The sequence below is a fragment of the Camelus ferus genome, chromosome 1, assembly GCF_009834535.1.
Source record: "Camelus ferus isolate YT-003-E chromosome 1, BCGSAC_Cfer_1.0, whole genome shotgun sequence".
NCBI lineage: Eukaryota > Metazoa > Chordata > Mammalia > Artiodactyla > Camelidae > Camelus > Camelus ferus.
This window is the reverse complement of record NC_045696.1, coordinates 116,844,549-116,870,452: the sequence shown is the minus strand read 5'-3', so window position 1 is coordinate 116,870,452 and position 25,904 is coordinate 116,844,549. Positions and strand designations below refer to the sequence as shown.

At 37.5% G+C, this 25,904-nt stretch overlaps 1 protein-coding gene across 1 annotated transcript in view; it reads left to right on the top strand.

The window, feature by feature from the left end:
* KCNH8 (potassium voltage-gated channel subfamily H member 8) overlaps positions 1–25,904 on the top strand; it is a 353,249-nt gene that overhangs the window by 165,790 nt on the left and 161,555 nt on the right. The window contains exon 4 of the mRNA XM_006192862.3: positions 22,369–22,496. Within this exon, the coding sequence (XP_006192924.2) occupies positions 22,369–22,496 (128 nt within the window). The remainder of the gene's footprint in view (positions 1–22,368; positions 22,497–25,904) is intronic.

Genomic DNA, 25,904 nt, shown 5'->3' with positions numbered 1-25,904 from the left:
TAGAGGTGGATACATTAAAGCCCAAGAAGGGTAAGTAACCTGCCTAAGCTCACACAGTTAACAAGTGGTGGAATGAGGTTTGGAACCTGTGCAGGTTGGTTCCAGAGCCCACACTATTAACCGCTCTGCACTTGTGCCTTTCATTTGTCCTACTTTGCAAGGGAGATACATTTTTAATCATTTTTACTGTGTGTGTTTTCATGGGCATTTTTTGTCTCCTGGCCATCGTTGATGTATTGGCCCTACTCTGGGTAACATATTTGAGAAAAGGGGATCTCCTCTTTCTCCACTCCCAGACCATAGTTCTGATGGAACTTTATCCATCCCTCCCAGACTCCAGGTATGTCTGACTCATGCCTGGCCAACCAGGGCTGTACACCCCTGATGCAGAAATTAATCCAGGGTTAGACACACAAACCCACCAGAGCCAAGGAGACATGAGATGCAGGCGTACGTCCTTTCTGGCTAAAGTTGAAACTGAGATGGCAGAAATTCTTAGAACCTTTCTGAGAATGGAGTTAACTCAGAGCCTGGACCAAATTTTTTTTTCTCCCTCTTCAGCCAATTTGAGTGGGATTTTTTTTTGTCAGTTTCTGCAAAAAGCATCTCAACTGTATAGGGTAGATTTATTCTTCTAGATAAAAAGGTGAATTTTTAGACATAAGGACTGACTTTTTCAAATTCTTCTGCGGTGTTTTGCACTTAGCTATTGTATGATATTAATTGACTCATTTTGGAAGTCAGCTGAATCTATGCTAAACCAGAATTCTTGCTCAGTGTACTTCAAATTACATACAGACTTAGGTTAACTTTACTAGTGCGTTAAACTTTCACTTCTTTATTTGAAGTCATACATTCCAGCAGTGTGAGTGTCTATAGATAAATCTATGGCATAAAAAGAAATAAATGACTTCGATCTCTATCCCCTCTACTTTTTCTTGTTATTCAGAACTTGAGGGAAGCAGGGCTTCGTGACCGGTTTGCTGTAGCAGATTCTAACTGATATAACACACCATAGTGGAAGGGACACTGCCTTAGGGGTGGGAAACTTGGCAAGTTACGGACCCTCGGGTTGGCGTTTAATTCTCTCCCAGGCTTGGGCTGGAGTTTCCTCTTACATACTCTGAATATGCCACATATCTATCCCTTCCCCTTACATTCATCTTATTAAAAAGAATGGGAACGATGACTATTTGGCATGTTTGTGCATAATCCATCACTTCATGGAAATCCTTCTGATGTCATCAGCAGCTAATCAGAGCTCCTGGTTTTGTGATATCAGCACAAATATTACTCTAGATAAAGTCTAGGTTAGGAGAGTATGATAGAAATACGGCTCTTGGGGGTACCAGGATGAATAAAAATGACTCCTCCTAGGTTTTGTGCAGTATTAAAATGAGCTCAAGGAGCTTGCTTCTTCACCACTTTTCTGGGCCATACAATTGAAACTGGGTAAGATGTTCCATAAGTTCCCTTCTAGCCTCAGCTTCTGTGAAAAGACACATGGCCATTGGCTGGAATCAGCTCAAGACTACCTTTAGTAGTCAGGATGGGGCCTCCTTCTTCTTATTCCAGATCCCTGTTCTTTTGGGACTGGATGAGTTCTGGTGCCCAGGTTTTCCTGAGGACACTTTTTCTCCAGGATTGTCCTTGGCTTCTTGGGCTTCTGAGGACATGCTGGCCCGTGAGCTGTTCTAGAGCTCCAGCAATATGAGCGGTTGCCTTGAGTGGAGAACACAGAGGAAGTTCAGGCCTCCAATTGTAGGTCACGCTAAGGAGTTGATTTCTATTCTTCATTCAGTGGTGGGTGGGTCCTGTCAAGGCATGGGACTATTTCTGGTTGTCTGAGGACAGCTTTTCTCTATTTCACAGTCTTATCTGGGGCAGGTCAGCTAGCTAACTCTGTAATACAGTAAAATGGTCCCAGGAGTCACAAGTCCGACCCCATCTCTGCCACTAGCTAGCAGTGTCAGCTTAGGCCGGGCATTTGCCTCTCCTAATTGCTGTTTCTCCAGCTACAGTGTAACACAATTAGTCTAGATAATTTCTGAGGCTTCTTTTTAATGGCAAGGATCTATAATTCCATAATCATTCATGTCAGGAAGGCTTGTCGTATGCCAGGTCACAGACCATCTTTAGAGATATTGAACCAATGACCCTATTTTCTGCATCTTCAGTCCGAGCTCGCCAGAGGAAGGGAACGCTCAGTGTGTTTGCCAAATGCAGTATTATATCCAGGAAAAAAACTCCTGTTTTGGCCTAAGTTCTTGAAATTGAAGTGCACACTCTTTTTTTTCTGATGCTCCCACAGATTCAACTGGAAAAAAAAAAGCAGTAGATAGCTCTGTAGCTAAGGGAAGAAGCACTTTCTGAGGAGTGTTACACATAAGATTGCAGATGGTCCTATGAAGTTTCCTAGGGTCCCTGGTTAACTTACGGTCCTATTCAGGGAGGAGAAAGACAAAAATAGACCTTAGTATCTGTGTTGAATTTAGTGGGAGTTTGCATTTCAACACCAATTCTTAAGTGGCTTGATTCTCATAAACCCTACATTTTGTGGAGTGTTTGCTGTTACATAATGGTGAAATGAATAGAATTGGGAAATATTTGAACTTCATTTGTGCTCACTGAGTGCTTTTCCCCCCTCCTTTAAACCACCTACATGCGGAAACCTAGGATCAATTATGTGAAGTTTAATTTTTAAAAGTTTTGATTAAGCTGGATCATTATACACTCTCCTTCTCCAGCAAGTTAGTTCTCAAATAGGAATGTATTGGGGAAAATGGTTAGTTGAAATTCCCATTCTCATTTGCTCTCATTTGATCTGGATTAGGGAGCAGCAGACTTTCTGTGTAAAGGCCTGATAGTAAATATTTTAGGCTTTGTGGGCCAGATAGTCTCTATCTGAACTACTTTATTCTTTCACTATAGCGAAAAAGCGGTCATAGACAATATGTAAATAAATGGATGTGGCCCTGTTCCAATAAAACTTTATTTACAAAAACAAGATGACTGGTCGGTGGGCTGAAGTTTGCAGATTCTTGATCTAGAGAATGAATTAACCACCTTTCCCAACACTAGGTCGTTTTATACTGGAAATAGCTTTGGAATCGGAGATCTGTCTATCTGGCTCCCAATTATGGCTCTTCTAATCACTGGGCATGATACTCTGCAAAGTCTTATTAGCGTGGGTCTTATTTTGGTCATTATAATTCAGTACTTACCATGTGTTAGTTAAGAACTAATAAAGTTGGTGTTGTGCTTAAGACCTTGTATAATACTTTAATTGTCACAGGAATGTCAGTGGCCTTCAGAATTGTAGGTCAGGGCTCAGATCAGGGGGACCATGTTTCTGGTCTGGAGGAGAGAGAGGAAAGAAAAAAATCTCCTCCACGTGATCTTGGAAGTGGTCATGTTCTAGAATCCTAAACAGACACGGCACAGTATTGTGCAGTATTAAAACTGGGGAATGAGGCGTCAGTGCCAGAAATGCTAAAGAAATGACCATTTCTTTGGTTCAATTTCTAACTGAAGAGGTACGATAGGGAAAGTCAGGTTTGTGCAAGGAGGTTTGAGAGACCGTAGAGTCAGACAGGCCAAGTTTTAGGAACCCAGGACACCGGCAGGTACAGCCCAGGTATTGAGAAAGGGAAATCTTGCCTGTGCTCTCTGTGATAGCTATACAAACCGTTCCTATCCAAGATTTTCTTTGAATAAACTGAGGCTATTTGTTGCCAGCTCTTGTCTCATAAAGCTTACAGGCCCTGAGGCACTGCCTGGCACCTCACACATGGTAAATAGAGGCAGAACCGTAGAATGTTGACATATGGAGATCATTTGGGTACCCATTATACATGACTAAAAACGAGTATGTATTAGTAGTTGGTGGTTTGCCACCTGGTTGACCCACCTGGAATGCTTTAGTATGCCTCGAAAATAGGTCTTTTGCACACTTAAACAAATGTCTCCTGACCTAAATGAATTATCTTTATAATACTAATTTAATTAGTGAATTATCAAATCAAGGCTAGTAATCCAGGACCTTTTCTCTTAGGTTTTACTGAGATTATTACAGATTCAAAGTTTGGATTCAAGTGAGTGAGAGGCTATCATTTTTATTTTAGGGCAAAAAAATCAAGAGACTATCTTACAGTTTGCCCCCATGTGTGTAAGAATTGTTTCAAAAGAAACTCTCAAGTTGTCAGAGGCTTAAGTTCATTATACGGTGAATCCACGGGCATAACTGGAGACATGTGAAGCAACTGAGAGGGGACTGTCCCTGAACTGAATATTTAGTGTCACCCTGATTATGAATGCGTGACCCAAAGATTTAAAAGAAATTAAGTAATTTATTGATTTTAAGTTATTTGGCTTCTGTGCAACTCTCCTTATTTTGAAAAAGACAGATAAACCTAAAAATTTCTTTAGGAATAAATCATCTTTTGTGTATGATTTGTTGCATCATTTAGTGATTGGATTATATAAGGAGGTTTTAAAGTTCACATAAAAAATGACATATAGGTGGTTTTCTCAACCTTGGCACTGTTGACATTTTGGTTCAGGTAATTGTTTATGGTGGAAGATCGTCTTGTGTATTGCAGAATTTTTAGCAGCATTCCTGGTCTCTATCCACAAGTTGCTAGTAGCACACCCCGGTTTTGACAACCCAAACTGTCTCCAGACATTGTCAAAAGCTCCTCTGGTTAAGAAACGTTGGTATACAGCAGCCAAGCTACCACCCTATAACATATAGCATTAAGAAATAGAAGAGGGACCATATTAATAACAAAACCACATCTTTGCTAGTTGAGTATTGGAGTTGAAATCAATTAATTTGTGTATTTTTGAGTTGTGCATTGTTATGCCTGGCTTTCGAAGGAAGCCGATCACTTAGACAGAAAGCAACCTTCCAAAGACTCTCTCTGTCACGTTGTCAGTGTCACGCTGTGTGTAATAAACAGGACCATATTATTGACTCTGTTCTTCAACCAGAGGTTGCAGGCAGAGCAGCAATGATGGAGTTACATCTCAGAAGGGAAAGTGAATTGGGCCTTATCTTGGGACCTCTGTGAATTAGCTGGATCACCTTCGAACCTCCCAGCACACCTTTTGTCTGGATAAATCAGACTGCTTACTTTTCCTTAAGGTCAAGAAATGTGAGTTATTTATCTCTGTCTCCATAGCTCAGTGGCTGGCAAAGGATACATAGATGCTTTAAAACTAGATGAATAGGTGGAACCTATTTGTTGACCTTGTAGACAGGGAGTTGGCATACGTTTTCTGCCCTTCCTTTTGCCTCCTTTACCCCTGCACTTTGATTCCTGGCTATTTCTTGCTGGCCTGAGTTCCTCATAGATACCCTGTTCTATTCCTTCCCTGACTCAAAGGAAGGCCAAGACCTTGCTTTGCCAGAGCAGAAAGGCACTAAGGGATTTTTATGGAGGACATTGGGGAATACCAGTGAGAGAAGTATCAGATCCTTCCAGCACCCAACCATCATTGTGATAAAACTGTGACTGCTACAGAGTATTAAGACAAACCTTTTAAAATTATTTTTTCACCTTTACTGGATTTCTCCTTTAGCATTCCTATAAACTTGTTTCTCATATTAAGTAATTTTTAAAATATATTCTATAATTCTAAGATACAGACCAATTTCCTATAGGACTTAATTATTTTTCAATGTCAGTTACCAACACATTTTTAAATTTTGGGGTTTGACAGCCCTCAAGAACAAAGTGCACATAAATTATGAGAAAATGAATGATAAAGGCATAAGACAAAGGCTTTGGAATTGGGCAGAACTAAATACTGTCATGCTGCCTCTTGTAAACTGCAAGGACTTGGGCAAGTTGTTTAAACGTATTGAGCTTTAGTTTCACTATCATTAAAATGGGCGAGTGCCCACCTTAGAACGTGACCACAAGAATTAGAGAAAAAAATAAATCAGATGTTGTTTGGATAACATTTGTATAACATCAGTTGTAGTCACAGTAAGCAGTTAATGACTGGTGGTGGTTGTGGAGGCAGTGGTATTAACTAGATGTGGCAGGGCCAGCACTCTGCAAGGTCATAAATTCTCTCTGGTACCTTTTTCACTCCTCTTTCTGGGTCAGGCTAACTGGAACCTTTTCCTCTATCCTGTGGTGTATGCTGGTGCTCTGTTGGTTGTCAGCTGATCCTTGCTAAGAAGCTGAGTGTCCCTTCCAGGGAGCAGTCGTGTTTTAGTAGACGGACTCTTTAATGTCAGGTGGGGGCTCAGGAATCTGAGCAAAGATGAGACTACGGTAACACTACCCTATTGCTCTGTCTTTCCTCTTTTCCTGGTGATTTGTTTTCTCCCTTCCTGGATCCCAAAACAAGGTGTATCCATCAGCCTTTGCTACATAACAGATTTCTCCAGAACTTGAAAACAACAGCAGTTTATTATTTCTTGTGACTTTTGGGGTAGCTGGTGTGGTTCTTTTGTTCCAAGTGGTGGTGTCTGGAGCCACTTGCGTAGCTGCTGTTAGCTTGGAAGTAGGCCAGGGCTGGAGCATCCCAAAGGACTTCACACATCTGGTGCCCTCAGTGAGGAGGGTGGACTCACCGGGGGTTGTCTCGGTCTCTCTCTCTCTTTTTCCTGTTTCTCTTCCTCTATCTCTATCTCTTACTGTCACTCTTTATTATTCAGTAGTTGAGTCTGCTAATTTGCACAGAGGCTGCATCCAAAGAAGGGAAATACAGAAGCACACATCATCTCTGCTGCCATAGTCTGTTGGTCAAAGAAAGCCCCAGGACCAGCTCAAATGCAAGGCAAGAGGAAGCAAACCCTACGATTTGAGAGAGGCATGCATGGGTGAGAATGTGAGGATTGTTTGGCGGCCGTACCTGCAGTGCACCACGCTCCGGGAAGCCATTCCATTTCACCCCGCTTTCCACCATCTCCTCCTCATGAGTCCTTTTTCATATTTTTTTTTCTTTCAGCTTCAGTAGAATCAATGGTTTCTCATTTTATAAGAGGTACATGATTGTCATCATTCTCTTTAATGCAGTATGTTTAGTGGAAAATGCATGGGTTTTAGAGACATGTAGACCTCCAAATGGATGCCAGAGCCATATATTCCTAGTTGTATGACAGTGAGCAAGGACCATCAGCTCTCTTACCTCAGTCTTCTCAAATACTAAGCTGAGAGGATAAAATTGACCTGATGGGGTTAATATGAGTCTTAAATTACTATAGTTTATGCACAATGGTTAACTGAAATGTAACAGAGGCTCAATAAATGTTGATTCCTCTATTTCTCCCTATGTCTCCCTCTCTCTCCCAGTTTTTCTATTACCTTTTTCTGGAAGAGAAACATTTCTGAAACTTTCTAAATGTTGCTTATAATAATCAAATGCATTTGTTCTTATCCCTCTGATAGTTCCCAAAAATGCTTCCAGATTTTTAGAGCATTTTGAAAATTGCTATTCTCTTAAGCTGATTGCCTTACCCTTCCCTGAATTTATCATGCTATTGCCACCCCTAAGCCTTGGGTCGTATTTTCCTCTTGCCTAATATCCATCGTCATTGTCTGCTCCTAGATCCACATGAAATCCTTTCTCTTCTAAAAGACGACTCTGTCTACCGTTTCTGGTGTCTAATATTTGCAATTTTGTGTTTTAATCTATCTTATGTTTCTGAACTCTTTTTCCCATCAGTTTTATTTTCCATAATGGTTTTGGGGGTCTTTTACACCATGTTTCTCCCAATTGCTCACTCCAGATTCTGCACACTAGAACTAGAACTAAACCTTTAGTGGGGGAGGATATAGCTCATGCTTAGCATGCACAAGGTCCTGGGTTCAATCCCCAGTACCTCTTCATAAAATAAATAAATAAATCGAATCACCTCCCCACCACAAAAAAGTACAAACAAACAAAACCTTTGGCATCTTTCAGTGCAAACATTTTGACTTGAATTCTTCTACAGAACACCCAAGGAGGCTTTAAAAGCTTGTTTTAAGGGCCACATTACCCATGAAAGATTCCAGAAAACTGCATGATTCAATGTCTTGATAAATCCTGTGAGGGGCAGGTGGAAATAGAAACTAATGGGAATGATTGGGGACAATTGAACAATTGCAATTTTTGAGAGGGTAATATTGAAGAAAGCACATTCTCATGATTGAATCATGCATTATGTTGTGTGATTATAATCTCCGTAAAATAAACTCCCAACCAATATGTGACTCATCATTTAAAAAATAGTGAATGAGAGAATTCTGTTTCTATCACAGTACTTGTTATATTTTTAGGAATTAAATTCTTTATCATGATTCTCAATAAACTGGAGCCAAAAGTTTTCTCCCAGTCTGTTCTCTACTTCACTGGCAACACTCAACTTAACTGAAAGAAATGGAATGAAAAGCAGAAATACATGGTCCTCTGGCAGATTGGTGCATTACTTCTGATGTGTGTACATACAACTATCTCGGTGAAATTGTTGGTGCTCATTAAAAGATAACTATTCCAGCCTTGGTCCAGTTATTTGAACTTAAGACTGAAAGATACTTTCATGAATTCAGAGGATTCAAAGAATCATTCATCAAAGTATTTTCATTCCTATATTTTCTGAAAATGTGTTTCCACCAGTATTATTAAGAAGCATAGATTTAAAAAAAAAAGAAGTATTTATTCTTCCATTTGCCTCTCTGCCTTCTCTGTTAACAGTTTGGTGAATATTTTTTTCTGATATTAAAAATTACAGATTTTAATTTTCAAATATAGGGAGTGGTCACTTCTAAGATTCAGAATGGCTAGTGTTTCGATACCTACTTAGATTATAACCACATACTCTTATGTCTTTTAGTTTGTTTTTAAAAATTTTTATTATGAAAAATTTTAATTAAAAAAGTAGAAAGCATGTTGCAATAAAACCTCATGCATTCATTATCTAGCTATAATAATAATTTCTGACATTTAAAAGCAGGTAAATGTAAATTTGCTCTGACAAGTATCAAAGTAAATAATTCTTGAGTCATTTTGTAATTTGTTGTAGTAAGTTATGCACTTGCTTTTTAATGGCAAGTTAAACTAATCTTGATCTTCACACCTAGAATCTATTATAACTAATACTTTTCAGATTCTTAATATTAGTTTATCTTAATCTCTCACTTTATTTCCTGCTGTTTTGCTGCTTGTACCTCTCAGACGTTTAAAAATTTATCTTAGATAGTTCTGCTTCTCACTCCCAGGGGAAAACTACCTGCTCCTGTAATAATCCTCTGGCATTATTCTGATTTCTTCTGACTCAATAAGGGGTCTATTCAAAGGAAATTGAAGTCCTGCCTTTGAATTCTAAAACAATTCTCCTTTTGTCTCTGCAGCCAATTCTTGCTAAACTTCCCCCAGTTTCTTAAAGTCCTTACACAGAACAACTGAAGTGAATATATCACCTACTCCAGTAAGGAAATGAATTAACTCTAGCTACAATTAGTAACTGACTTACCCCTATCTCTGTACGAAGTTATGAGTAGCTCGATTTTTAAACACTGTTAACGTGTCTTTTAGGCCAGAAATTGTGTAAAGGATTATCCAGTATACTTCTCTTAGTGTATATTTTTCCCCCAGTTTGAAACAGATTACTTATTTAGTGATTTCCATTTCATTTCGTTCAATAAAATCTCAGTTAGAAACCCATTTTATAAAACAGACATACAGAAATGGGACTTCCAGGCTTTGTGTATTACCTGGTGATTTCTTCCTGTTCTGCACTCAGCATATTTCCATCCCTACAGCACCTCTTGTAACCCCTGGGGGTCTAAGGATCCCAGCTGAAGAAAAACCATAGTTCCTCAGAGACTGGATATTTGATAATGTTAAAATACTGTGGTTATAAAGTTATGTGGTATTGTGATTCTGTTTTAAAATTTTTTCATCATATGTGTATGTGTGTGTGTATGTATATGTAGATAGATAAACTGACTAGATTAGTTTAGATAGATAGATGGATATTGTTACCAAATCCAAACTTGTTCTGCTTGTCACACGACAGGCCAGGAAATCAGGAGGTGAGGAGTGGGGCAAAGAATAGTGACTGTATTTGGAGGCCGGCAGACTGAGAAAATGGCAGACTAATGTTCTGGAGTACCACCTTCCCCAAGTCAGAATTCAGGCTCCTTTTATATTAAAAAAGGGAAGGGGTGTGGTTGGTTGTTGCAGACTTCTTGGTGTAGGAATTCTTTGTTCTTAGAATCCTTTGTTCTTGTAGCTGTCCACGTGGGTCAGATCATGGTGTCCCTGTAAACTTCAACAAACAAACATTATTTTCTGTTCTGCAACTTGTTATCTTTATATGAATGTTAAAGTGTTCATATCCTTAAAGGTCAGAGCCTTGAGAATGGGCTGTCCGGTGTATTTCAGGCTCTAAGCAACATTCTTTTATGAAAGGTGCAGAACCAGCAGGAGAAAGCCCAGGAAACAGCACAGGGTTAGAGCCAAAGGATTAGATCTAATATGGAGTCAGATTTGTTCTCTTCTGTTAAAATATGATGGCTTGAATTTGCCTCAGAAAAATCTGAAGGTTGCTCAGAAAAATCTGAAGGAGTAAAGTGGAAGAAACTAAACACGATTATACATGGATTCATGCTTATTGAAGTGAGGTGATGGGTGTACTAGGACAGTTCTACAGAGAAGGAGACCAGTAGGATATCCATATATATATGTGTGTATAAATATATATATAACATATAAATATATATAATCTTTATCTGATTTAGATATTCAAGATCAAGACCAACCAGAAATCAAGCTGCACACTTTTGATTTGTCTGGGATTGTTTTAGTATATATGCTATACTCAATTAAATGTTTACTTCATAACAAATAAATAAACTAAAAATATTTACATCATAAGTGGTATAAAATATATGTGACTCTGTAAAATATAGATGCAAGTCTTAACGCACAGTGGTCCTTGAGGGTTTCTCTGAAAAACGAGCTAAAAAAGACAAAATATGAAGACAATGATGGTGACTGATTATTTGATAAATACAGCATCAAGCCTGATTCCCAATAATCAATAGAAATGTAAGTACCTAATTCCATACGAAATACATGATAGGGAAGTGTTCACTTACCCTGTTCATGTGCTCATTTAGAAAAATTAAGTACTTGCTATGTGGCAGGCTCCGTTTTGAATATGAGTAATGTAACCATAAACCACGTGTATCTCATGAAATGTATGAGCAACAGATTAAAAAATACACACCTTTGCCTTATAGATGTGTAAATTTGTGTATTTTGTAATGAAGTTTCTGGCACACCATAGTAAAGTGTTGTATTCTGACAAGATGGGCTCAGTGTAACAAATGTGTAACAGAAGTAGCATGTTTGGAGGGAAGATTCTTTTCCCAGATTGACACAAACTCTTGGGAATAGGCCAGCATCACTGAGCATGAAAAACCAGCTTTCAGTGCTCAATTTCTCACGTGTTTAAAGCATTTAAAAGACCTCAATATGCTGCACTCAAAATCAGTTTAAAAAAATCTAGGCAAAACCTGACAATTTCTTTGACTTTCTGTTTTGAAGTAGTTATAGATTCATGGGAATTTTTAAAGATAGGAGGGAGAAAGGTCCACATTGTTCCTAGTGGTTACATCTTACATAATTACAGCATATCAAAACTAGGAAATTGGCAATGGCACATTGTGTGTAGAGTTCTGTGCCATTTTGTCACATGGGTGGGTTTGTGTGACCGCCACCATAATTGGGATACATAATTATTTCATCACAACAAATGTCTTCCTCCTGCTCTCCCTATATAGTGATACCCCCCACCCTCTACCATTGCTAACCCGTGACCAATGCTAGTCTGTTGTTCATATCCAACATTTAGAAAATATTATGTAAATGGAATCATATAACATGTAACCTTTTGAGATTAGCTTTTTTTTTCTTTTACTGAATATGATGTCCTATAGATCTATCCAAGTTATGCATCTATATTGATAGTTTGTTCCTTTGATAGTTTGTTCCTTTTTATTCCTGAGTGGTATTCCATGGCATGGATATACTACAATTAATTGAACCATTCCCTGATTGAAGGGCATTTGTGTTGTTTCCTGTTCTTGGCTATTACAGATAAAGCTGCTAAGAACAATTGTGCACAGGTTTTTGTGTGGACGTAAGTTTTCATTTCTCTGGGATAACTGCCCAGGAATACAGTTGCTGGTTTGGATGGTTAAGTATGTATCTAGTTGTTGTTTGTCAAGAAATTGCCAAATTGTTTTCCAGAGGGACTGTACCCCTTTACATTTTCACCAGCAATGTGTGAAACACCTAGTTTCTCTCTGTCCTTGCAGCATTTGGTATTGTCACTATTTTTCCTTTTAGCTCTTATTTAATTGGTGTGTAGTGATTTCTCAGTTTGCATTTCCCTAATGACTAGTGATGTTGTACACGTTCCCATGTGAATATTTGCCATTCTGGTATCCTCTCAAGTGAAATATCTCTTCCTGTGTTTTGTTCATTTTCTAACTGGATTGTTCAGTTTTCTTAATGTTGAGTTTTAGGAGTTCTTACGTATTCTAGGCATGAGTCCCTTGTCAGATAAAAGATTTGGGAATATTTTCTCCTGGTCGGTAATGGTACTATAAATGTGCTAATTTTGAAACGTACAGAGATGATTAAAATTGAGCAATAACCACAGCAATTGTTTTGGATTAAGATCAACCAAAGATTTGGGGTTGAAGAGGAATGTTTTGTCACTGAAATTATGTAAATTACTGGCACATGGCAGTAATAAAAAGCCAATGGAATGGAATTGGATTAGTTATTGTTTTTACATTTTCTGCAGACAACACTTCTCCTCATTGCCTACATCTGGTTTAGACTGCTCCCACCACCCTGTCCTGGCACGCCACTGCTCAGACAGATCCAGAGATTGGCAGCCTTGTGTGACACTCTCAGTAACAAAGTCACGATAGACAATTGCATACTTCAGTCTATGGAAAACCATAAAAAGCATAACCCATAGATATCTCTTGAAAAAAATAAAAAACTACTTGAAGATGTATTCCAGACAGATAGATACGATTCAAAATTATAAATTTAAGAATGTGGAAGTTACACATTTGTGTCTTTCCTAAACCGTTTTGGACCAGTTATATATGAATCCAGAGGGACTCTAGTTCCTGGAGCAAACCAGGCACTGTAATAACGCACTACATTCTCCTTTCTCTTCTAGACACTTCTGTTTATCATAAAAAATAGTAAATATTTTTTCCTGGGGCGCATCCTTTATCCTACAGTTCAGACAGTAATCATCTCTTAAACACCAAGTAGCTGTGTTTATTCAGACCCTGTGAACAATGGTTAAGGTGCAACATTGTTCATGCAGGTCAGGATCTCTGGGAAGCAGCTCTGACAAGGAGATTGCAGGAAGCTTTGAGAGCCCTCTTAGGATCAAGGAAAAGAAAGGACTGAGCTGAGGAAGAAGTTGGGCAGCAGTGCATTTGCAACAATATATCTTGCTGACTCCAAATATACCACCAGCTAAAAGGGAAGTTTAGTGGGGGGGTCTTAAGAGTTGGGCAGGGGTCCTTCTATCACCCACCCAAAGCAGGCTGCTCTGGGAAAGAGGCATGATCTTAGTCAAGATCACTTCCTTTAGCCAAAGGCAGTACCATAGAGGACTGAGGGCTGAGAGGTGAGGCTCTGGCAGGCAAGGTCCCAGCAACTACAGACTTCACCCTTTTCATACTGAGGGGGCATCTGGCTCCACCATCCCACCAGCAGAATCTTTCAGCACTTTCATTTCCCATCACCAAAGCAAGGCTTAATTTGTGGCCAAATGACCATTTGCATTGCAACCTTTAAAAAATAATTTTACATGTTTTTTAAATAATTATAGATGTATATAAAATCCATATGGAATGACCTGAGTTACAGATACTTTTCTTAATCAAGTAAAGCTGAGTCCAGTCCTATGTATTTTGACAGGTATTTTTCCCTCCAGCTCTCTTCTTATCTAGAATCTGTGATTATTTCTGTGTTAATTATATTTAAGATGAGTTACCTGATATGAAGTCAATGATGTGAGGGAAAAAAAAAAAGAGAAAGCCTAGAACAAAAATCCAAAAATAAATTCACCAAAATGTTAAATTGTTTCTGGGAGATGGTATTATGAAAGAGATTCATTGTCTGCTTTATACTGTTTACATTTCTAAGCTTTGTAAAAGATACATGTATTTTTTTAATATTCAAGGAATAACTTATTAATTGCAATTGAGTTAATAATATATTAAATATTTATTTATTATTTTTTTGAATTAACTTTTTGTGGGGGAGGGTAATTAGGTTTATTCATCTATTTATGTAGTGGAGGTACTGGGGCTTGAACCCAGGACCTTGTGCATGCTAGGCATGCACTCTGCCACTGAGCTATACCCTCCCCCGAGTTAATAATATAAATGGAGTAAAAATGTGGAAGGAAATGCATGAAATGTTGATATTGAAAACAGTCAGATATTCCTTATTTTGTTATTTTTCTATATTTTCAAAATTTTCCATGATGAGCTTACATCGGCTTTATTTTCCATTTTGGGGAGGAAATCTTGTCATTTTTTAAATTGTAAAAACTGTCAAGCTTCCAATGTCACCTCATTAAACATGAGTTTTCCCTTGGTCACTGATAGATATTCTCTATCAAGTTAAAGATTTCTTCCTTCTATTGCTTGCTGATTACAAAATTTTTTTTTAAAGCAAGAATTTTTTTTACATTTTTTATTGAGTATAGTCAGTTTATAATGTGTCAATTTCCAATGTAGATCACAATTTTTCAGTTATACATGAACATACATTCATTGTCACATTCTTTTTCACCGTGAGCTACCACAAGGTCGTGTATAGAGTTCCCTGTGCTATACAGTATAGTCTTGTTTATCTATTCTACATATGCCTGTCAGTATCTACAAATTTCGAACTCCCAGTCTGTCCCTTACGAGTTATGTTAGAAAATCAGTACTTACGAGATAGTAACATGGGCTTTCTTCTCTTTAAATCTGCTGAATTATGATTTCCTAAAATGGAACCATCCTTGGCATAAATCCCACACAAGCATGGGACATTTTCTTTTAACGCACTTCTATATTCAGTTTACTAATGTATTGTTTAGGATTTTTACATGTATGTTTGAAGTAGTATGTAGCTATCTTGTTGTATTATACTCATCTAGTTTTGGTATCAGAGTTTTCCAGACTCACAGATTGAATTCATAAATTTTCAGGCTTTTTTGTTCTGCAAAGCTTTAGAAGAATCATTTGTTCCTTTAAGACTTGCAACATTGACATTTAGAACCATCTCAAATAGGCTTTAGTGCAAGTGATAGGCAGTGTGGATGTGGTGGTCTTTTTCTCTGCTTCTTCTACCGTGATTGGGCTACTGAAGTTTTTACCACTTTGACGGCCTATCTTGGTAATTAACTACCCACCCCAAAGTATTCATTTAATCTGGAAAATTATGCTGATATAATTTCGCACAACATAATCTCATAATTTTAAGGATCTTCTAAATGTATTATCCTTTTTTAATTCTTAACATTGTTGGTGTTGTCTCTTTTTTTTCCCCTTGAATACATTTGCTGGAAATTTGATTCTTTTATCTTCCTTTAGTTTTATTGATCAAATATTTTCTTTTTTTAACATTTTTATTGATTTATAGTCATTTTACAATATTGTGTCAAATTCCAGTGTAGAGCATAATTTTTCGGTTATACATGAACATATATATATTCATTGTCACATTTTTTTCTCTGTGGGCTGCCATAAGATCTTGTATATATTTCCCTGTGCTATGCAGTATAATCTTGTTTATCTATTCTACAATTTTGAAATCCCAGTCTATCCCTTCCCACCCCATGCCCTATGGGCAACCACAAGTTTGTATTCTATGTCTATGAGTCTATTTCTGTTTTGTATTTATGCTTTGTTTATTTGTTTGGATTCCACATATGACCGATTTCATATGGTATTTTTCTTTCTCTTTCTTGCTTACTTTACTTAGAATAACATTCTCCAGGAACATCCATGTTGCTGCAAATGGTGCTATGTTGTCAGTTTTTATGGCTGAATAGTATTCCATTCTATAAATATACCACATCTTCTTTATCCAGTCATCTGTTGATGGACATTTTGGCTGTTTCCATGTCTTGGCTATTGCAAATAGTGCTGCTATGAACATTGGGGTTCAGGTGTCATCCTGAAGTAGGGTTCCTTCTGGATATATGCCCAGGAGCGGGATTCCTGGGTCATGTGGTAAGTATATTCCTAGTCTTTTGAGGAATCTCCATACTGTTTTCCACAGTGGCTGCACCAAACTGCATTCCCACCAGCAGTGTAGGGGGGTTCCCTTTTCTCCACAGCCTCTCCAGCATTTGTCATTTGTGGATTTTTGAATGATGGCCATTCTGACTGGTGTGAGGTGATACGTCATTGTAGTTTTGATTTGCATTTCTTTGATAATTAGCGATATAGAGCATTTTTTCATGTGCCTATTGATCATTTATTTGTATGTTTTCCTTGGAGAATTGCTTGTTTAGGTCTTCTGCCCATTTTTGGATTAATGGTTGCTTGTTTTTTTTCTTATTAAGTCGTATGAGCTGCTTATATATTCTGGAGATCAAGCCTTTGTTGGTTTCATTTGCAAAAATTTTCTCCCATTCTGTGGGTTGTCTTTTTGTTTTACTTATGGTTTCCTTTGCTGTGCAGAAGCTTGTACGTTTCATTGGGTCCCATTTGTTTATTCTTGCTTTTATTTCTATTGCTTGAGTACACTGTTCTAGGCGAACATTTTTGAGATGTGTGTCAGATAATGTTTTGCCTGTATTTTCTTCTAGGAGGTTTATTGTATCCTGTCTTATGTTTAAGTCTTTGATCCATTTTGAGTTTATTTTTGTGTATGGTATAAGGGAGTATTCTAGCTTCATTGCTTTACATGCTGCTGTCCAGTTTTCCCAACACCATTTGCTGAAGAGACTGTCTTTATTCCATTGTATATTCTTGCTTCCTTTGTCAAAGATTAGTTGACCAAAAGTTTTTGGGCTCATTTCTGTGCTCTCTATTCTGTTCCATTGGTCTATATGTCTGTTTTTGTACCAATACCATGCTGTCTTGATGACTGTAGCTCTATAGTATTGTCTGAAGTCTGAGAGAGTTATTCCTCCAGCCTCTTTCTTTCTCTTCAGTAATGCTTTGGCAATTCTAGGTCTTTGATGGTTCCATATAAATTTTATTATTTTTTGTTCTAGTTCTGTGAAATATGTCCTGGGGAATTTGATAGAAATTGCATTAAATCTGTAGGTTGCCTTGGGCAGTGTGACCATTTTAACAATATTGATTCTTCCAATTCAAGAGCATGGGATATCTTCCCATTTTTTAAAGTCTTCTTTAATTTCCTTCATCAGTGGTTTATAGTTACATATTGGTTGGATATTTTTTAAACTCTATTTTTCTACTTCATTTATTTCTTTCACTTGTATATCCTTCTCGTTTACTGTTGTTTGATTTTCTCTTATACGTGGGCAGAGTGATGGAGGTGACCATGCAGGTTCATTTTGTGTCTGAGAGACTCTTTCATGCACAGCCATGATTGAATGGGGCACATAGCTGCCCAGCCAGAGCCCCCACTCCTCAGCTTTGTTTGTAGCTCAGTGTAGCTCACAGAGGGTGTGGGAAAGCTCCATGTGCTTCTGCCCACCCTCTACTTTGCCTCATTACCCCTCTTTATCCCCTTCTCTGTATCCCGACCCTCCAGAACTCCCTTCAGTTCTTCCAAGATTCTGAGCTCTTTTCTGACCAAGGCCCTCACACCTTTTATTTGCTCTTGTGTTATCGAGTCCAAACTTGTTATGCTCGCTGCACAACAGGACAGTAAATTGGGAGATGAGGTGTTGGGGCAATGAACAGGGACTTTATTCAGAAATAAATGGCAGACCGAGAAGATGGCAGACTAATGTCCTGGAGAACCATCTTATCCAAATCAGAATTCAGGCTTCTTTTATACTAAAGATGGGAAGGGTTGTGTGATTGTTGCAAACTTCTTGGTGTAGGGATTCTTTGTTCTTGGAATCCTTTGTTCTTGCAGCTGTCCACGTGGGTCAGGTCATGGTGCCCCTGTAAACTCTCTAACAAAACAAATGTTATTTTCTATTCTGTGACTTGTTATCTTTATATGAGTGCAAAAGTGTTAATATCCTTAAAAGTCAGAGCCTTGAGAATAGGCTGTCCTATATATTTCAGGCTACAGGCAACATTGTTTTACAGAAAGTGCAGAGCTAGCAAGACTAAGCCTAGAAAACAGGGCACAGAGTTAAAGCCAAAGGAACAGATCTGATACGGAGTCAGATTTGTTTCTTTCTGTTACATTGGAAATGTTCTTCCCTCCGCTACCCCTCATCTTATTTACAACTATTCCTCCTTCAGATTCTAACCCTGAGTCCTTCATCTTAAGCAACTGACACCCCACCCCCTACGACACCCCTACTCCAAAGAAGTTGGTCAAGTCCCACTGTTCAGTAGTCCAGTACCACTTTAGTCTTGTCCTTTTTTGGTTGTGAAATATTTTTTACATTCAAAAATACACATAATATGAAAATATGATTGAAATTACTGTGCAGCCTCAATCCAGTTTACAAAATAGAATTTTACTAATTCCACTGAGCAAGTGACATCGTGACCCAGCTAGAGACTGCATTTTCCATGCTCTTTGCCGTTTGTTGTAGTCATGAGATGATGGGTAGTTTTACAGCATGTACATTTCCTTAGGCAATATATAACTCAGGTTTGCATATGTGTAAATATAGAAGGATATTGTCACGTTGTCAGCTCTCTTCTGTTACTTCCATACTCAACATTATTTTGAAATATTTCTATACTAACAGGTAGGCACTATTGCATTCATTTTCCTTTTATTTTCATGTAAGTCTAATTTAATAGAATTTTAGCATCCTATGTCATGACTGTGCCTTTTATGCATTTTTTTTTGTCTATGGACATTTAGCTTGTTTCTAGTCATACATGCAAATATAAGTATATTTCATGTATTTGTATATGAAAATTATGTATCTTGCTGTCATGAATATTTTGCATATATATGTGTGTGTGTGTGTGTATATATATATATATGTGTGTATATATATACACACACATTTTTTAATGAATTTCTCCCTAGTCTATTTATGATTTCTTTTTCATTCAGGAACCACCAACCCAGGACCATTTAATTTTTTAATTTTTTATTTTTTTGAAATTGTTGAGTTTCCCTCATTTAAATTTTAGGTTGTTTTATTCTTTTTAAAAACTTTTTTGTTGTTTTTTTCTGGGGAGGCAGTGCAATAATTAGGTTTATTTATTTATTTTAATGGAGGTGCTGGGGATTGAACCCAGGACCTCGTGCATGCTAAGCCTGTGCTCTGTCTACTATGGGGTTCAAGATCCTTTTAAATTCATTCCTTTGCTTGGGAGATTTTAGATCACCTAAGTGGGATGACTTTCAAGCCCAATCTTGCAGGAATGTTAAACTGTGACTAAAACTTTTTAAGGGAAACTTTATTTTTCCTTCCTTGTAGAGCCAAGACCAAGACATACGTATTTCTTTGACATTTCCCTTTGAGGGGCTTTTTTTTTTTTTTTTTTTAGAACTGTGAAACTGTTGTTGTTTGATTTGGAAAATCTCACCAATAATTAGATTTGTCCACTGAGAAGGGATTTGGCTTATTGCCTGTCACACATCTCTAATCTGGTCCATTTTGTACTTAGCACTGTAATTCCACCTGGCATTTTGATACTGACTGATGTTACATAAACAGCCTGCTGGCCTTTTGTACCACGTTCTGGAGACCTTATCTTAAAACTCTGGCAGTTTTACAATTTAAATATATTTAAAATTACGCCCTGATGGATCGATAATTACATTTTTAGATGTAATTTACAAGAGTTCTCTGCAGACCAAAAACTTGAGCGCATGCAGACATGATCTTAACTTTCAGCAATACAATGAAATGTGCCTTATTCAGTCGAGTTTCCAAAAAGCTTCCCCAAAAAGTGCCCCCTTTGATCTTCTACATTGTTTTTGTTGTTAATCTGTTTTTAGTGATTCAAGTCTATAGTAATATATCATATTTTAAACATTCTTTCAAAGTTTGAAGCAAATGGCAAGCAATTAAAGAACATGTACCGTCAGTGGGATATCTCTGTACTTGGTGCTCAGGTTTGCTGCAAACCTAAAACTGCTCTAACAAAGTCTATTTTTTTTCTTTAAAAAAAAAAATGGAACATCAGATTAGACTTTTGCAGTGAATAAAACATCCTATTTTTTGGTCCTTAAAAGCATCCCAGGGTGAACTGAGACTGAGGGGTGGTCTGAGTCCTTCAAGCACCTACAGATGAGGCTCAGATGGGCAGCGACTATGATACCCATTAGTGTATGTGACACTTAACACCAGGCAGCAGTTCCTGAGTGTTGGTTTACATCATTAAGGGACTTGGTGCTGCGGGTGGAAGGAGAAGTTTAGACCAATCTGGCTTTGGAGACTGGCTCTGCTGCTGACTGGCCCTGTGATCACAGGACATGACGTTGGACCTTCCAGTTTTCTCCTCTGTACATAGAATATAATAATGTTTATTTCACTGAATATTCATAAAGGTTAATTGAAACTTATTAATACTGAGGATCAAGTACAGGGCCTGGCACACAGTGGCAATCAATAGTAGTTACATCAATAATACTTCCCCAGTGTAAAAACCAAACCAAATCATTTTTATGACTAGGAATCAGACAGCCTTTATAATACTATAGAGCTTTGATGATGAAGCTTAGATAAATAATAGTTTATAATTTTTGTACTTTGTAATTATTGTAATATATATACACAATTTATTTTTGTAATTTTTATGTTTTGCAATTATTGTAACATACATGCAATTTATTTAGGATGAAATTGTATGTTCACCAACTGACCAAATAGAGACTAAATGTTTTTTAATGTCATGTAATCAATTTATCTATTTCTCTTGGGCATTAGCTTTTTGGAAAGAAAATAAAATAGCTGCATTCCTACCTAGTCTTACTAAAGTAGAGTACAATTGGATTAAAGGTTTAGATGTTTAAAAAGTAAAGACATAAACATGTCGGGAAAAAGCAAACTTAGATTTTAAAAATAATTTTTGAGTGTGGACAGTTTGATGATGCAGTTTCACTCTGCATAAAGTCTAGACACTACAGATTGATAGATTGATAAGTCTGACAACATAAAAATGTAGTTTTTATACTGCATAAATGAAATCCAAGGTCAAGTAACAGAATGGGAACATTATTGGCAGCCCCTCTGACGAGAAAATGGTGACTAATATACAAAGAGCTCTTAGAAATAAATAGGAAAGTACCAATTTAAGTTCAAAATTGGCAAAAAATTATATGAATAGACTTCATAAAAATAAATGCAAATGGACAATAAATATTTAAGTGAATGCTTATTCACATTCATAATTTCAAAAATGAACTTCAAACATATTATAGCATTTTTCAACTATCCAAATGTTAGGCAACACTTGTTTTATATTTCATAATTTAATGTGTGTGTTGAAGCAGACACCATCCACTCGCTATTGCTGGGAGTATAAGTTGCTGGAATGAAATTTGGAATGTGTATACCAAAATTTTAAATTTTAAATACACTGCTAGTGATTTACTTACTGAATATCTTGCACACCAATGCATGGCTCTAAGCATTTAAGAATTTTCATTGCTAGATTATCTATACAGATGTTTTAAAAATCCTGGATAAACCTAAATGTTCATGATAGGGAAAGAGTAAAATAAATAAGGCTAGTTATATCCTTAAATAGTATACTCTTAGGGATAAAAAACAATAGGAGAGAGTTATAATATTCATATTAGGAATGATTTATATTATTTTGATGTGGAAAAATTAGTATGTAAATCACTTATTATAAACTTCTATTTATACAAAGAAACAAATATGGATATACCATGTGCATTAGATATTTTCTGGGAAAAATGTTGAAAGTAGAATTAGGGATATAAATGTGGAGCAGCAGAAAGGAGTAAGATTTTTTTATTGGATACTTTCTCTCTGAGAGTTCCTCTATGCTCTTGTATGTTTTACTTTAATTTTTTTAAATGACTTTAATTTGGTGATACAAATATATATATATATATATGTATATATAAATTGTAAAGAACTAAAATTTAATTAAATGTCATTAGAAGCCAGCAGATAATTTTAGGTGTTGAAAAACATGTACTCTTGAAAAGGAACTGCCAAAATGACGTTTTGGGGTCAAATGATACATTCATCGGTGCTTAATGAGTTTTATTTTCCCCCAGATAAAGCCAAAGGAAGATCAAGAGCAGGGACCCACTTTGATTCAGCTCGGAGACGGAGCAGAGCGGTCCTTTATCACATCTCTGGCCACCTGCAAAGAAGAGAAAAGAACAAATTGAAAATAAATAATGTAGGTGGTGTGTGTGTGCACTATGCATGCTAGAGTTTCCCCTGGTGGCAAAGTTTGATTCTCTAAAGAAAAGCTCCAATTACTCATTTATTGGCTTTTCTAGTTTTTTTTACACTTAGGCTTGTGCTTTCCTATAAAGAACAAACTGGAAAAGGTTGGCAGTCGCGAGGCATTTCTGTAATAAAAGTGCTCAATCATGCTGTTACCACAGCATAGAATATTACTGCAGCCAGGACAGTGTGGTATTAGGGACGCGACAAGTGGGACTGGTTGCATTTCACAAACAAGATGATGAGCAAGTCATACTGCACGTTTGTAGTTTGTTGGTTAAAATGTCTCAAATTTAATTTCAGTTCCATCTATTCTGCACTTTATCTGATTTCACTTAAGGCTGTCATCCAGGGGTATCATGAACAAATCATTGTTACTCCAAGTAAACATTTACATTTTAGGCAAAACACAATTGAAATTTCACATATTGGAACATTGAATTTGAAATTACATGCCATTTTTGTGTAGTTTTTCTAAAAGTTGTGCTCTTAGTAAATTACAGTAGGGAAACTTTCTGAAACCTGGTGCTTATCTGTCCAAAATCACAGCAAATGACTGTACCTGTAAAAGGTAACTGCAGAGCTCTACCTGATACACGTCCTCCAGGATTTCACAGTTAATTTCATCACTGGTTCTTAGAACTAAGAGACTTGACTGAGAAATCCAGAACTATGTCTGTTTAGTTGTAAATATTCAAAGATGATTTTTCAAATGGTGGTAGTGTCATTAATTCACACTGTGACATCTCCAGACACACATCTTAGGAGGTAAGTGTGACTAATGGGTGGCCAACATAGAAACTTGGGGTCTAACTTGCCAATGACATTAGAAGAAGTCACATTAACCACCCAGAGCTATTTGGGAGCTGATCTCAGACCCACTGGTTCTGGGAGTTAGAGGCACAGGAGATTCTTTGGCATCTTCCTTTTTACATCAAGAGCTCCAGACTGCCTAGTCTGATATACAAATGCTTTGCTAAAACAGAGTCGTGCATCAAACACAGAAAGTGGCCACTTAGCTGGTTGTGGTGAACAAGGAAAGATGCATGAGCCCAGATACGGAGTGAGACCTGACGTGAAAGGGCTAACAAACCTGCTTCTGCTCCCATGGGATTCCTCCCTGGGAGCCAGACAAGCTGCTTCCATCCATTCGTGCTCCTGGACTGTCACCCACACTGATGTGGACCTGCCACGCACCGCTGTGAAGGTTACACACTGTTCAGTTTGTCTTGACTTAGTATAAAGATTTTCTAGGGGAACCAGGTGTCTTAGTGTCACACTGGTTTCCTGAGAGTCCAGGGCTAGACTTAACACTGTCCACACCACTTGATTTAAGAAACCTTCCCCTGTGCCTAGTTGTATCTGCTTTCAGGTACCAGGTCAGCCTCAGTACCACTAAACAAGTTCTAGGAAGAAACAAAGGTAACCACATCTGGGCTTGATTTTACGCAAGGCAGGCAACAAAGCCCCTAAATGAATATTAGCCACAGATTCTGTGATGCTAAAAGGTGACACTGTCCTCCAACCTTTAGTTGAGAATCTTTTAAATGTAACAAGTAGTAGTGAGCTTCAAAATGCATTCTCAGAAAATGCTGGGGTTTTTTTCCCCCCTTGGATTCACCAAAGTACAGAACAGTACTTAAAAACCTGATTTAAAAAATCATAACTCCCACTGCTTGACTAATTTGCTAAATTGCATGTATTTAAGAAGTACAAACATCAGGATGGAGCATTAAAGTAATACATAGTAATTAAAGACACATAATAGACACAGTGACTCTGACAATACAGGTAACTTATTTCTGACAACAAAATGTGGAATCAGGGCTGGCCCTGTTCACAGTCTCCTTTCAAGGAGAACAGAACCGAATGGCTAAAAGGCAGCAGAAAGAGAAAAGGAGGAAGGGGAAACAATGATCTGGATGGTTTATTGGCTAAACAATCAGCCTCTGGGGGAATTCTAGTGATATGAACATTCACAGGCCAAAAAAAGTATTTTTTGTAGCTCTTCAATATTTACAGATTCCTTTTGCTGCTGTGGTATCATTACAGCGGTCCAGGACTAGAAATGATTTTTATTAGTTCCATTTTAATGATGGGAAAGAACAACTTACTTGAGATCTCAAAAGTAGAACCAGCAGATAGGGGACCAAGCCTGTGTTACCCTCTGACTCAAAGGCACTGTGTTTCTGCCTTCCCTTTTACTTCTCAGATGGAGTTCCGTGGAGCAGGAATACGTGATTCAGCTCTGAACAGATGAGCTCATCAGGCCATTAGCAAGCTTTGAGAATCAGGATGTAACACCTTTTAGTCCTGGCTCCAACTTTGCCTGGTGCAGCTTGGACAAGATTTTTCATTTCTGCATTCCTTGATTTGCTACTCTGTCTATTAAATGACATTGGGATGATGCAAGTGTCTTCATCCCGAAAGATCACACGGGAGCCTTGGGAGTTTGAAAGGACAGAGCTTTAGATGCCCAAGTATGACCAGCAGGGTGCCCGTGCCGGCAGTCACCAGAGGTACACACTACCCTGCAATTACCCGGCATCATGACTGTAGAAACGTTTTCCCATCCTTTTGCTCATTCCAAAGTTAGTTTCCAAGAAATGTTGCAAAATAGTTTAGGAAACAGTTAACCTTAACTAGGCTTTGGCCTCAAGAACTGTTTCAGTAATTTAGAGACAACTGAGGTTAAACAAGTGTTAAACCATTGGTTCTAAAGAATATGCTACAAAACTAAAACACAGTATATAACTAAAATCGAGAGTAGTTGGCTGTATTATTCTTTAGACAAAGTCTGTATGTTTTAGGGTTGTGAATAATGTGTCTTTTTTACCCTCCCTGCTAAAAGCACACTTTCCAATTGTAAGAAATTTTCTTCTATTGAAAAGGTTCTTAGTAAAACTTTACAAATACAGTGATGGGAAGAAAAGGACATCTATTCCTTTTTTCTTCCCCCTACTCAGGTAATTGTGTCAAGATGTAGGCAGAATTTGAATTAAAACCCATTTAAAATTTTAAGTCTAATCTGAGATGTACTGGATTCTTAGTACCTTTTTAAATAACTTAAATACTATGTTTCAGGTAGCCTGTAAAAATGAAATAGTGTGATTTATTTTCTTATGGGTGGATGTAACTATTACATGGCTCGTCTTTTGCATCAGCATCACTAATTCTTCATATAATCAGCATTAGCAAAAAAAAAAAATTGTTTCTTAAGTTTTCCAAACCTTCACTTCTAGAGTTGGCTTCTCCCTCAAATAAAGTAAAAATTTCATCTTGGTAGCATGATAGGAAAAGACTTACTTGGGTAAAGATGGAGGTATTTTTCCATGGCTCTTGGTAACATGTTGTTGAT